Below are 13152 nucleotides of genomic sequence, written 5' to 3'. Positions count from 1 at the left end.
AGTGAAACAACCCTTCATTTGCCACTGAGACTGCAGGACTTGCAGCACCAGTCCTTCCCTAGCTCCCAGACAGCACAAAGAACCGACAAAGCAAAGCCATGAGGGTTCTTCCTTTCAGACCCTTTTCTGGAGCAGGTCCAATACCACCCCCCTGACTGAAGGTGAAAATCTTAAGCCAGTGGTGCATCAAGTGGTAAACCAAGAAGTTGTCAGGGTTTTGATGTTAACATTTGCATTTTATTTAGGTCAAATAAAACAAATGGATGAAAACCTCTAAATCAGATTCCAGTATTATATGATGTTCAAAACAGGGAAACCTCTCTAACTCACAGGATGGCTTAGGTTGGAAGGGATCTCAGAGATCATCTCCTCCAACCTCCCCACCATGGGCTGGGACACCTCTCAACTAGACTCAGCTGCTCAAGGCCTTGAACACCCCCAGGAAGAGGCATCCACAAGCTCCCTGGGCAGCCTATTCCAGAGTCTCACTACCTGAGATACTGAAGAACTTCTTCCTAAGATCCACTCTAACCCTGCTCTCCCTCAGCTTCAAACCATTCCTGACTTGTCCTGTCACTAGACACCCTGATGAAAAGTCCCTCTGCAGACTCCCTGTAGGCCCCCTCTAGGATCAGGATTCATCTAATTCCTCAGGTAATGCAGCTCCAGCTGGTGATACTCACCCTGGCCAGGTATTTGATCTGATTCTCTGTGGTGACCTGAGCATTTCCTTGTTCATCAGCAGCAAACTGTACATTGCCCAGGTGCAGCACGCTCGCCACAATGCTCAGCAAATCCTAGGAGGGAAGCAGGAGGCAGAAACCAGGATGATGAAACCAGTGCAGAGAGAGAAAAAGCAGTGAGACTCTGATGGGAAATAACATTGGGGGGGGAGGTTTCAGGGTGTTTTTTTGCACAAAATGCAAGCATTCAGGCTTTGGCCAGGAAAATTCCTTTGGTGTGGGGAAATCATCTGTGCAAAACAAAGCCTCACCTCCACCTCGCTGTCGTTGAAGCTGATAATGGACAGGGCTCTTCGCACTATCTTCCAATCATTTTTGTCGTTTATGGAACTGACCCTTGCACAGTGACCCTAAAATGACACAGTATCACAAAGGTTGGAAGAGACCCCAAGGATCATCGATTCCAACCTGTCTCCACAGTCCTCATGACTAGACCATGGCACCAAGTGCCACGTCCAATCCCCTCTTGAACACCTCCAGGGACGGTGACTCCACCACCTCCCTGGGCAGCACGTTCCAATGATGAACGACTCGCTCAGTGAAGAACTTTCTCCTCACCTCCAGCCTAAACCTCCCCTGGCACAGCTTGAGACTGTGTCCTCTTGTTCTGGTGCTGCTTGCCTGGGAGAAGAGACCAACCCCCTCCTGGCTACAACCACCCTTCAGGTAGTTGTAGAGGGCAATGAGGTCACCCCTGAGCCTCCTCTTCTCCAGGCTAAGCAACCCCAGCTCCCTCAGCCTCTCCTCACAGGGCTGTGCTCAAGGCCTCTCCCCAGCCTTGTTGCCCTTTTCTGGACACCTTCAAGTGTCTCAATGTCCTTCTTAAACTGAGGGGCCCAGAACTGGACACAGGACTCAAGGTGCGGCCTTGAGGTGCAGAGTACAGGGGCACAATGACTTCCCTGCCCCTGCTGGCCACACTATTCCTAATGCAGGCCAGGATGCCATTGGTCTTCTTGGCCACCTGGGCACACTGCTGGCTCATGTTTAGGCGGCAGGTGGATAGAAACAAGTGCAGAGCTGCTGAAGATTGCCATGCTCAGAGCACTGCCTGCCACAGGTTTCTTTTCACAGCAGTCATCTCAGTGCTGGTTTGTGAAGCGAGGGAAGGCAACTGCAAAGCCGGCTGAGAACAACTCCGTCCCAGGTTGCAGCAGTGCCATCAGAATGCCCAGCTCAGGCTCACCTTCACTAAATAGTGATACTGCTGGGGGTTCTTCTCGAGGCCCAGCCTTCGCAGTAAATCCTCTTCCCCTCCTTCTAGCAGCTGGTAGAAAATATGGAAGTTCCTCTCCCCGTGATTCTGGTGGACGACTCGGGATTTCTCCAGGAGGTAGTTCAAGATGTGGCCCCCGACAGGAGCCCCCTAAATCAAACCAGATACATTGGAACAGCTCATCAACACAGAGGAAAACATTTCTGCTGCTTGGTGGCCTCTTCAAAGACAAGGAGGATACAAAATGATAGCCTACAAAAAGACAGAAAATGATCTGTCTGTTTGGTATCACCATCTCCGTTTCCACAGAGTGGCAACTCGAGTGCTGAAGTGTGCGCAAAACGAGCTAGCAAGTGACAATGACACAGCATAATACAGATCACAGCCACAGCACACACTGAAGGGGATCTTCAGTTCTGGAAAATTCCTTTCTCTGAAGGCATTCACCCACCAGGAAAAGCACCACAAGGAAGGAATTCCTTCTCTGAAGGAATTCAACACAAGGAAAAGTAGGTAGGGAGGGACTGCAGGCTGAGATGTTTAAATGACTGCAGTATGCTGAGCTACTTGGTTCCTGCACTGTGCTCACCTTGACAGTGTGGGACAATTTGGATCAGAATCAAATACTATGCAAAGTTACACAGGGCAGAGACTATATTCAGACCACAGCTGGCTTATGGGCATTTAGTTTGGGAGTGATTAATTCTGTGGTACACATGCCCTAGATACAGGAGGAGTTGATCTCACTGTGTCCTTAGAGAGAGAAAGGAGGGAAGAAAGGGAAGTGTGTACTGTGAAGCCCTCTGGAACCAAACTCTACTGCCCACATACTCTGCTTAGGCAAGAGAAAAGAATGCAAAGCAATCACTGCATGAGCACAGCAGTACAAGAAAGCACAGGCAACAGAGAACCTCTGCTATGGCTGGGACCAGTTCTGAAGTGTAAAGCAGACTGCAAGTTACCCTGTAATCAAACTGCACATCCATGTACTTCCCAAATCGGCTGGAGTTGTCGTTCCGAAGGGTTTTTGCATTCCCAAAGGCCTGAAACAGAAATGATTTAGAGAAAAACAAATAAAAATGAAAGGAGATTATTTATAAGCACCGTGGGGAAGCTGCCAGTTGTTTGTTTACAGCCTTTAAAGCCTGTGTTGTCCTTTTGGCAAGGGAAAAGCAAGAAGGGAACAGATTGCTACCCAAATTCTAATGCTGATCTCTGCACCCAGCGCAAGCGCTGCAGATGGAGCATGCCTCTGCAAACATTTCCATCCCCCCATGCAAGCTTATTTTCATGCCAGTTCACTGCTGACAACATATGTCACGTCTGACAGTCTTTTCAAAGCTTCCTCCTTTATCTCAGCTATTTGCTTGCAGTCTCCTGCAGCTCTGCTCGCAGCAGGCACTCTCCTGCCTTCCCCCCTTGGCCAGCACACCTTGCCCGGGCACATTTGAGAACAGAGCAGAAATATGGAATGGAATAACAATGACAGCTCAGGACTGGACACTAGAGGACACCACAGCACCAGAAAATGCACCCACAAGTGCATTTATCAGAGGGCAATGCAGCGGATGTGTCACTTGCGGCTTTGCAGACTTAATCTGCACAGCAGAGCTCGTCCCACACCCAGCGCCTGCCTCTCCCTGCAGCCCAGCGCCTGCAGACCTGCTCCTGGTGGGCTGGAGAGGACCAAATGAGCTCAGCAGCAGCCATCTTCTTGCCTCACAAGCAATCAGGACTCCCCTTGTGTACATGCAAACAAATCTGCCCACATGCCATGACCCAGTGCTCCCAGGACAGATGATCTGCTCCGTGCAGACAGCTGAGCCATGCCCGGTGGGGTCCAGCTGCCCCCACCCCCTCAGCTGGAAAATGTGAGTGCTGCTGGCACGACTAACGTCAAGTTTCCATGCTGCAGGCTCTAGAGTTACCTCCAGGACGGGATTGGATTGTAACAGTCGGTCCTTGACGGTTTCCACCTGCTGACTGGCTGGACAGGTCATGGCGTAGTACTGCAGGATCTTCTTGGTGGCCTCCGTTTTGCCGGCGCCGCTCTCCCCGGAGATCAGAATGCACTGATCCTTCCTCTCCATGCGCAGGGAGCGGTACGAGTTGTCGGCAATAGCGTAGCTGAGGGACAGCGAGAACCAGACATCAGCTTGCTTCCACAAGCCAAGGGCACAGACTCCTCAGCTAAGGCTATCCTGCAGTGCCAGCTCCCAGCAGGTGTCCACGGGCTGGGTCCGCAGCATAATGCCTCTGCACACTGCTGATGCCACTGGGGATTGCTGAACACTGCTTTAGTCTGGAGAGAAGACTGAGAGGGGATCTAATAAATGTATGTATATGTATGAGGGCTGGGAAAGAAGAAAGGGACAGCCTCTGCTCACTTGCACCCTGTGACAGGACAAGGGGCAATGGATGTAAACTACAGCGCAGGAACTTCCACCTCAGCATGAGGAAGAACTTCTTTAGGCAGGGACACCTCACACTAGATCACATCCAGCCTGGCCTTAAAAACCTCCAGGGGTGAGGCTTCCACCACCTCCCTGGGCAACCTGTGCCAGTGTCTTGCCACCCTCATGGGCAAGAGCTTCTTGCTGACATCCAGTCTGAATCTACCCACTTCTAGTTTTGCTCCATTCCCCTCAGTCCTATCACTACCTGACATCCTAAAAAGTCCCTCCCCAGCTTTCTTGTAGGCATCCTTCAGATACTGGAAGGCCACAAGAAGGCCACAAGAGCCTTCTCCTCTCCAGACTGAACAACCCCAACTCTCTCAATGCTGGCAACTGCTTACAGAGGGAGAGAGGAAGAGAAGGACCAGAGAGATGCAATGGCAAAGGATCCAAGCCTTTCACAAGGCACTTGTGTAAGGCCTCCAGCACGCTACTTTCAGCTGTCTTACACGTGTTGATCAAGCAGATCTCCTGTCTTCATACACTTGACAACCTTTCAGCAGCTTTGCCTTTTTTTCCCCCCCCAGAAACTCTCATGCTGTGAAATTAATTACAAATTATCACACCAAAATAACAGCCATGGCTGCCTCAGGTCTATTAATACTTGGTGCTAAGGCAACACCAATGAGCTACCTAGCAACACAACTGCACACCTACCCCACTAGAGCCATCAAGTCCTTCTCTTCCCATCCACAGTCTGTCTCTGGAGTATTTGGAAAACAGTTGAAAATGCAAATTTGATTTAAAGGTCTGCCCCTACACTGCATGCCCTTGCTGGGGGATTTGATGGTCCTACAAGGACCTATGTCCTATGAGGACAGACTGAGAGTTGGGGCTGCTCAGTCTGGAGAAGAAAAGGCTCTGAGGAGACCTTCTTGCGGCCTTCCAGGATCTGAAGGGGGTTACAAGAAAGCTGGGGAGGGACTTTTTAGGATGTCAGGTAGTGATAGGACTGGGGGGAATGGAGCAAAACTTGAAGTGGGGAGATTCAGATTGGATGTCAGGAAGAAGCTCTTCCCCATGAGGGTGGTGAGACACTAGAACAGGTTGCCCAGGGAGATGGTGGAAGCCTCATCCCTGGAGGCTTTTAAGGCCAGGCTGGATGTGGCTGTGAGCAACCTGATGCAGTGTGAGGTGTCCCTGCCCATGGCAGTGGGGCTGGAACTGGATGATGCTTGAGGTCCCTTCCAACCCTAACAATTCTATGATTCTATACAAGCTTGCTCAGAAAGCTGGCAGTTGTGCACACCACATGCAGAATTCACTTCACTTAAAGATGTTTAGGGCCCCATTTAGAATCATAGAATTGTCAGGGTTGGAAGTGACCTCCAGGATCACCCAGTTCCAACCCCCTGCCATGGGCAGAGACACCTCACACTAGTTCAGGCTGCTCAGAGTCACATCCAGCCTGGCCTTAAAAACCTCAAGGGACTGTTCACTTAAAAGATGTTTAGGGCCCCATTTGTAGCACCCTTCTCTGCCCCCCTGGCAGGCTGTGAAGAGGACAGGGTGTGACAGATCACAGAGAATAGAATAGACCAGATCAGGTTGGAAGAGACCTTCAAGATCATCAAGTCCAGCCCATCATCCAACACCACCTAATCAACTAAAGCATGCAACCAAGCACCCTATCAAGCCTCCTGCTGAACACCTCCAATGAAGGTGACTCCACCATCCATGGGAAGCATGCTGTGTTTCAAGGCTGCTGAGGTACTTTTCTCCATGGAATGACTGCATGCACCACACTTCCCAGAGAACCCAGTGCTCAGGCCTGCCCTTACAACTATTTTGATACTGGAATAGCAACCCTGAAGTATTTTGTCTCTCTAAAGTCAGTTTAGAATTAAGAGGGGGAAAAAGAGACACCTGAAATACTGTAAAAGGAGAAGCAGAGAGTACCACACTTCAGTGCTCCTCAGAGTATTTGGAATGTTTTTTAATGGAACAATAAAAACAGTTAACAAAACCCCCACTGTTTTCCCAGCTGGAGCAGCACTGGCATTTGGTACTGAGGCTCTTGGGAGCTTACTTACAAGCTGCACAATTTTTAGTTCTTAAGGGATGAGTTAAAACAGGAAGAGAGAGAACAGCCTAAGGAATCGAAGCATATCTGCTTACTGCTCCCTGTTGCACATTAGCATTGCCATCATGCTCAGTCCTCTGCCTACTGCTCACAGACAAAAAGGTAGCCACAGCCTCAACGATTTTCCACAGTCACAAAATTCTCACCTAAGGACAAAGGAGCCCTCAGGAATGCCCTGATCACAGGCAACAGTGGCTGCACCCAGGCCAAATCCGTACCTGGAAGGCAGGACTGAAGGTAATCTATGCAGCAGCAAGTTGCTGGCAGTGCAGCTAAAGCTGGGGTGAGGCTGGACAGCCTCAGAGCTGCTGCCTCTGCACCTCCCAGGTCCTTCACCAGCAGCTGCCTAACACTGGTTGAAGCCACTGCCAGTTGCTTCCTTGGGGCAGCTCTCTTAGCTGGGGCACCTGCACGCAGACAGGATCGACCCATCTAAACCAAGAGGAGAACTCAGCAGGTTTGAATGCAGGTTTTGCAGGTGAGCTCCACACAAAAAGCCTGAAATGCTACCAAAAAAAGAGAGACATTTTTCTCCCAACAAATACAACTTCCAAGTCTTCAGACTTTCCCAAGCAATGGTGTTTCTCTTGCTCTCCACGCTCGCAGCGCATTCTGTTTTGCTTACTCTCCTGGGCTACGTGCCAGCAATAAGAAACAGTCCAAACAGTTTGCTCAAAAATAATAGCATTTACCCTTCCAAGATCTTCTTTAGGGAAAAAAACAACAAGAAACACAACCAGCCCCCAAAAAAAACCAACAAGCAAACAACAAAAAAAACCCCCACCACAACACTAAAACCTCCAAGAGGTGCTCAGAATGTGGCCATTGGTTCTGAAAGAAAACATTTTGGAGCCCAATGTCCTCAGCTCTCAGTCATCTTCTCTTTCAGTCAGACAGAAAAAAAAACCTGCAATTGCTTTCAAAAATAACTTTAAGCCTCAAACTTTGTTTCTTTTTCTTTTTTTTTTTTTTTAATGGGAAATTGGGAATGCTCACCAGGCCAGACCATGTAAATAAATACATTCCTTGTTCCAACAGGCTGAGGGTATCTTAGCAACCAGGGAAATACCAGATAAATACTGGTCAGGCAGTAACAGCAGAGGTAGGAAAGAAACCACCACACACACAGACACACTCTTTCCCCCAGTTAGCCCTATGCTGAATGAGCAGGGGAAACTCACAGCCTGGACATGCAGACCCCAAGTAACCCTGGAACAATGAACTCCTGTCCTGCCAGGGCTGGGTAAGCAGCTCTGTTCCTCCAGCCAGGAAGGAACCAACTCCCTTTCCAAATACTGCTCTAGCAAAGGCAACTCATCCTCTTTGGAGAGAGGAACAGGAATAGAAAGAGCTGCACACCACACCCTCTGAGGGATCCTTTATATCCCTGTGACTTTTGGTGCTGCATCTGGGCTGAGGAGCAGTCCTGCCTGCTTGTTTCCACATGTCACTATTGCACAGGGCTGCGTGGGAACAGCACACACTGCACAGTTTACCCACAGGCCACTCACAGGTGAGGAGAGACTTCATAGAAGCTGACACCACGGTATCGCTCCATGTTCTGCTTGCTGTAGATTTCCAGGTCTTTGTATGGATTCACAGACACCAGCACTGAGCCAATGTATGTCTGAAAGAGAGCACAGGGCAGAGAGGTTACAGAAGGTCTGGCAGTGGAGAGCCCAGACTGCTCTGAAGGCTGTTAGCTTGTTGACAAGGGCTGCCTGCACTGGGGACACTGCTGAGGGCTTCCAGTGAGGCCAAGGAAGTGACCTCTGAGTGCAATTAGAATGGCTTTGCAGGAGTTATGCTAGACATGTCATCCTAGCTGAAAAAAACAGCACCCACAAACAGTTTTAACAGGCAGGAGCAGTGCATTATTTCTGCTAGACCATTTGGGATCAGCTTCAAGCCTGTCATTCCAGAAAGCCTCCCATAGAGTGAAGCCATGACCTGGAAGAATGCAGTGAGAGTTGGATTTTCAGTGCTGGCAAGACCTGTAAATGCCAGCAGACCTCAAGTGCAGCACTGGAGTGAGTGCTCCCATCTGTCAACATGACAGCATCCCAGACCAGCTCTGTCACGAGCAACCACAGCCTATTAAATTTGATAGCACCATCTCCACATGCAGCAGAGCAGAGCTGTGGTAGGGTGGCCTGGGGGCAGCATGGCAGAGGCAGGGCCGGAGCCCCCCTGCCGGGCCAGGAGCCTATAGAACGCTGTAGGACCCTACAGAGCCTATAGAGCTTTATGGGACCCTATGGAGCCCTGTAGGACCCTATGGAAACCTATAAAGCCCCATAGGACCCTATGGAACCCTGTGGAGCCTAATGAGCTCTATAGAGCCTATAGAATCCTATAGGACCCAATGGAACCCTGTGGAGCCCTGTCTATATAACTCCACAGAGCAGAGCTGGGGTAGGCCTTCTACAGCAAGCACCCAGATTCAGGTGTCTGCTGGAGGCTTTGGTGCCTGTCCCTCTGCTGCTCACATAGATGAGGTTCTCCTTGAAGCGCTTCCGCAGGTTCTCGATGAAAGCTGCCTCGCTGGTGAAGTTCTCCAGCAGGACAAAGTCCTGCACCCCCACTCGGTCCCGAGCCGTCAGGGCGCTCTCCATGGTCAGCCGGATCCCGTTAGTCCCTGCTCCCTGCAACCAAAACCAGAGGAAGGTTGGGACATCTGAGAATCAGAGAATGGTCAGGGTTGGAAGGCAGCTCAAAGACCATCCAGTTCCAACCCCCCTGCCATGGGCAGGGACACCTCACACTAGAGCAGGTTGCACAGGGCCACATCCAGCCTGGCTGCAAAAACCTCCAGGGATGAGGCTTCCACCACCTCCCTGGGCACCCTGTGCCAGTGTCTCACCACCCTCATGGGGAACAACTTGCTGACATCCAATCTGAATCTACCCACTTCCAGTTTTGCTCCATTCCCCTCAGTATCACTACCTGACATCCTAAAGTCCCTCCCCAGCTTTCTTGTAGGCATCCTTCAGATACTGGAAGGCCACAATAAGGTCTCCTCAGAGCTTTCTCCTCTCCAGACTGAACAGCCCCAACTCTCTCAGTCTGTCTCCATAGGAGAGGAGCCCCAGCCCTCTGATCATCCTCATGGCCCTTCTCCGGACACGCTCCACATCTGTGGTCTTGTCCACAAGAACCATTGACCACAGTTACCTATGAAGAGGAGAGGCTATCAGAACAAGCCCACCTCTACTGCTGAACACACCACTTGTGTGCACTGAACACTTCAGCAACTGCTTTAGACTGATTGCTTTGGTGGAAGGCAAGCCAGCACCAGGGAAAAGTTCATTCATAGATTGGTTTGGGTTAGAAGGGACCTTAAAGATCATCTAGTCTCACCCTGGCATTGGCAAGGACACCATCCACTAGAACTGAACTCCCAGGAAGGAGGCACCCACAACCTCCCTGGGCAACCTGCTCCAGCGTCCCCGTCCAGCGTTCCAAGCTGTTGCTAAATATCCAATGATTTTAAATCAATCATTCAAGCAAACATTTCATGAAGAGAATACAACTTGGATTTCCTTTCCCAGGCATCCTTTAGCAGGAGTGAGACTGAAATGTGTTCTCTCTCTCATTTCATCACAGGAAGTCATTTTGAGCTGAGGAATCTTTTATGACTAACGATGATTCATCTCATGAGCAAACAGCTTCACGTCGGTGACCAATTTAGCAAGAAACCCAATGGGAAAATTCTGAGCTAATGAGAAATGAGCATTTTTGCACTCCATGCCACTGCATCTAGACTGTGACACTAGTACCTGTCCCATGCACCAAACCACTTCTCTTCCCTGACCCTCTTTCCAAGGTGACCTTTTCCACACGGTGTGGTTCAGACAAAACCGCTTCTGGAAAACACAGGGCTGCCGACTTCTCGCTCCACACACCAAACCCCACGTACTGAAACAGGGAGAGGAAATGTGCACCAAGTGACTCAGCCACAACTTGGAAGGGAAAATTTCCATGCAGACAGATGATGCACGAGACAAAAAACCCCGATGAGAGATGCTGCAGAACGCAGAGACAGGAGACACAACGTGGTAGAGCATCTGCCTCACATCTGCCGGCATTTCCTTAGCATATTCTTACATCCTTACTTTGCAGACTCCTCAAACCAAGCACCCCTCTACTGAAACGCTTTCCTAAAGCACTGGTGCATTTCAGAGGATCATAGAATGGTCCAAGCTGGAAGGGACTTCCAAAGGTCATTGAGTGTGACCTCCCTGCAGTCATCAGGGCCATCCACAACTCGATCAGGTCTTGTTGAGTGTCACCTTGAGTATCTCCAGGGAAAGGGACTCACCCACCTCCCTAGGCAACCTGTTCCAGTGTTCCACCACCCTCAGAGTGAAGAACTTGTTCCTGATGTCCAATCTGCCCTTCTCTCTAGTTTGAAGCCATTGCCCCTCATCCTGTCACTGCAGGCCCTTGCAAACAGACTCTCTCCATCCTTCCTGTAGGCCCCTCTCAGGTCCTGGCAGGCTGCTATTAGGCCTCCCTGGAGCCTCCTCTTCTCCAGGCTGAACACCCTCAGCTCCTTCAGCCTGTCCTCATAGCAGAGCTGCTCTACCCCCCTGATCATTTTTGTGGCCCTCCTCTGGATCCTCCCCATCAGGTCCATGTCCTTCCTATATTCAGTGCTCCAGACCTGTACACAGTGTTCCAGGTGAGGTCTCACCAGAGCAGAGTAAAGTGGTAAGAAGTGGTAAGAAGCTGTTATGTACTGGGATGGTGCCATCACTGGCACAAGCACTACCACTGCTTGTCCCTGAAGGGGCTCACACACTCACAGCAATTCCCAGGTACCCTCTCCTGTAGCAGTGTCACAAACTGGGAATGCTGGAGCCCTGGCTGCAACACCGTCATCCAGCCCCAAAACCCTGCACAGTGATGCAGAAGACTTTTTGCTGACTGATGTTGTAAGGTAGCTCCTTTCTGCTCCTTCTCAAGATATAAAAGTGGTCAGAGGACAGGGGCTGATGGCGTGCAGGGAGACAACAGTAAAAACAACCTTGGTCACCTGAAGTTTTCTTAAGCAGAAATAAAGGCAAGACCCAGTGCTGGGCCCAAAGAGATGCAAACTCCCTCAGTCTGCAGTTGTTGAGCCTTACCAATCATTTGCAAACACAGTTTTGCCTATTTCTGTCAGTTAGAACTGGCTTCCTTCCTGCGAGGCCAGTGCCTGGGTAAAAGTGGTTGCATGAAACTAGCACCTTTCAGAAAGAAAAGTTAGTTCCTCCTGGAAATTTCACATCCAGATCCACTCCAATGGCTCAAATACCACAAAGAAACAGCATTTGAATTCCTCCCCCCCCCCCCCCCCCCAAAGTCTCATGGTTGGAAGGCCTGATTCATAAGCTTTGAAAGAGCCAGTCTGGGAGAAATTCTGCAGATACTGTTGTTAAGGAATCTTTTTAAAAGCCCCCAAACCTTTCCAAGCCTCCACACCTTCAGCAAAGTGTTGTGTTGTCTTCTACCACCCTCTCTGCCAAGGTGAAGAGGAAAGAGGTAAGCTCTGGAGAAAGAAGGTGCTGAGATAAAGGACAGCATCAGCAAAAGAGAGAGAGAGAGATGAATCACATACAAATAAACTCTGCCTAGAAATCAGAATGCTCCTAGCAGAGCAGTGCAGTCCTGGAGCAGGTTTTGCACAAGGGAATGGGAACAAGGGCAAACCCAAAAGATCATCACCAGTTTTTCCAGGGGGTAAGTTCATGACTACAGCTCTAAAACACAGCTGCCTCAGAAACGACTGAGGAGAAGCTTCCACCCTCGCACAGTTAATCCAAGTTTATAGAATCCTAAAGACTTCCACAGAAAGCGTCACTGCGCAGTTTCAGCAGCTCTTTCATCAGCCACTCCCTCCAGCTCAGGACAAACTGATCCCAGCTGCACAAATCCAGCCCAAGGAAGGAGCCATCCATCCTACTCAACACAGAAAACTGCACTGGGGCTGCCTCCTCTGGGACAGGCATTTAAGGCTAGGCAGCTTCCAGTTTCCTCCCCTCTTTTTTCCATCCCCCTTCAACTCCAACCTCTCTCAGTGAGAACAAAAGAACTACCTGGATTTTTCAGTTGGTTTTAAAACCAACCCTCTAAATGCAGTTTTCCAGCAATAATTAAATGTGACCAGGGCACCCAGTGGATGTGATGCAGCCAGATAGATCCTCCTGAAGATAAATTTTAATCACAGTGTTGCACCCTCCCTAGCTCAATGCAAATACAGCCATCAGTCATAAACCACAGCTGAGCAACATGCACTTCTCTGTGCCAGCACTTGCTCATTTGCTTTACTGCTTATGACCAAGCCTAACCCCAACTGAAAATGCCCACATTAACTATCTGACTGCCAATAACTTGCAACAGATGCAATGTACAAGGAGGTGAAAAGAAATCCTTCCTGCAAAATGGAAATAGGACAGTAATGCAGAGGGAAGAAAGAGGGGAAAGAAGACACTCTCAGCTCAGTTGTGGGCCCTGCTATACAAAAATCAAAGAGGTGGACAGGCTGGAAAGTGTCCAGAGAAGAGCCAGGAGGACCTGTCATATGAAGGAAGGTGGAGAGAACTGGGTTTGTTCAGTCTTCAGAAGAGGAGGCTTAGGGGAGACCTTAGTAGCACGCACTAGCACATAAAG

The 13152-nt window shown here is 49.8% G+C and overlaps 1 protein-coding gene across 2 annotated transcripts in view; it reads right to left on the bottom strand.

Annotated features, from left to right (window-relative positions):
- MYO1C (myosin IC) overlaps positions 1-13152 on the bottom strand; it is a 60878-nt gene that overhangs the window by 14830 nt on the left and 32896 nt on the right. For both annotated transcript variants that reach the window (XM_054166535.1, XM_009903304.2), the window contains exons 2-8: positions 8988-9143; positions 8010-8125; positions 3888-4086; positions 2922-3002; positions 1930-2109; positions 995-1093; positions 684-797 (exon numbers count right to left, since the gene is read on the bottom strand). In XM_054166535.1, coding sequence (XP_054022510.1) covers positions 684-797; positions 995-1093; positions 1930-2109; positions 2922-3002; positions 3888-4086; positions 8010-8125; positions 8988-9113 — 915 coding nt within the window. In that variant the 5' untranslated portion in view covers positions 9114-9143. The remainder of the gene's footprint in view (positions 1-683; positions 798-994; positions 1094-1929; positions 2110-2921; positions 3003-3887; positions 4087-8009; positions 8126-8987; positions 9144-13152) is intronic.

Source organism: Dryobates pubescens, chromosome 13, assembly GCF_014839835.1.
Source record: "Dryobates pubescens isolate bDryPub1 chromosome 13, bDryPub1.pri, whole genome shotgun sequence".
Taxonomy (NCBI): domain Eukaryota; kingdom Metazoa; phylum Chordata; class Aves; order Piciformes; family Picidae; genus Dryobates; species Dryobates pubescens.
Note: the sequence above shows the minus strand (reverse complement) of the source record. Positions and strands in the feature narration are given on the sequence as shown.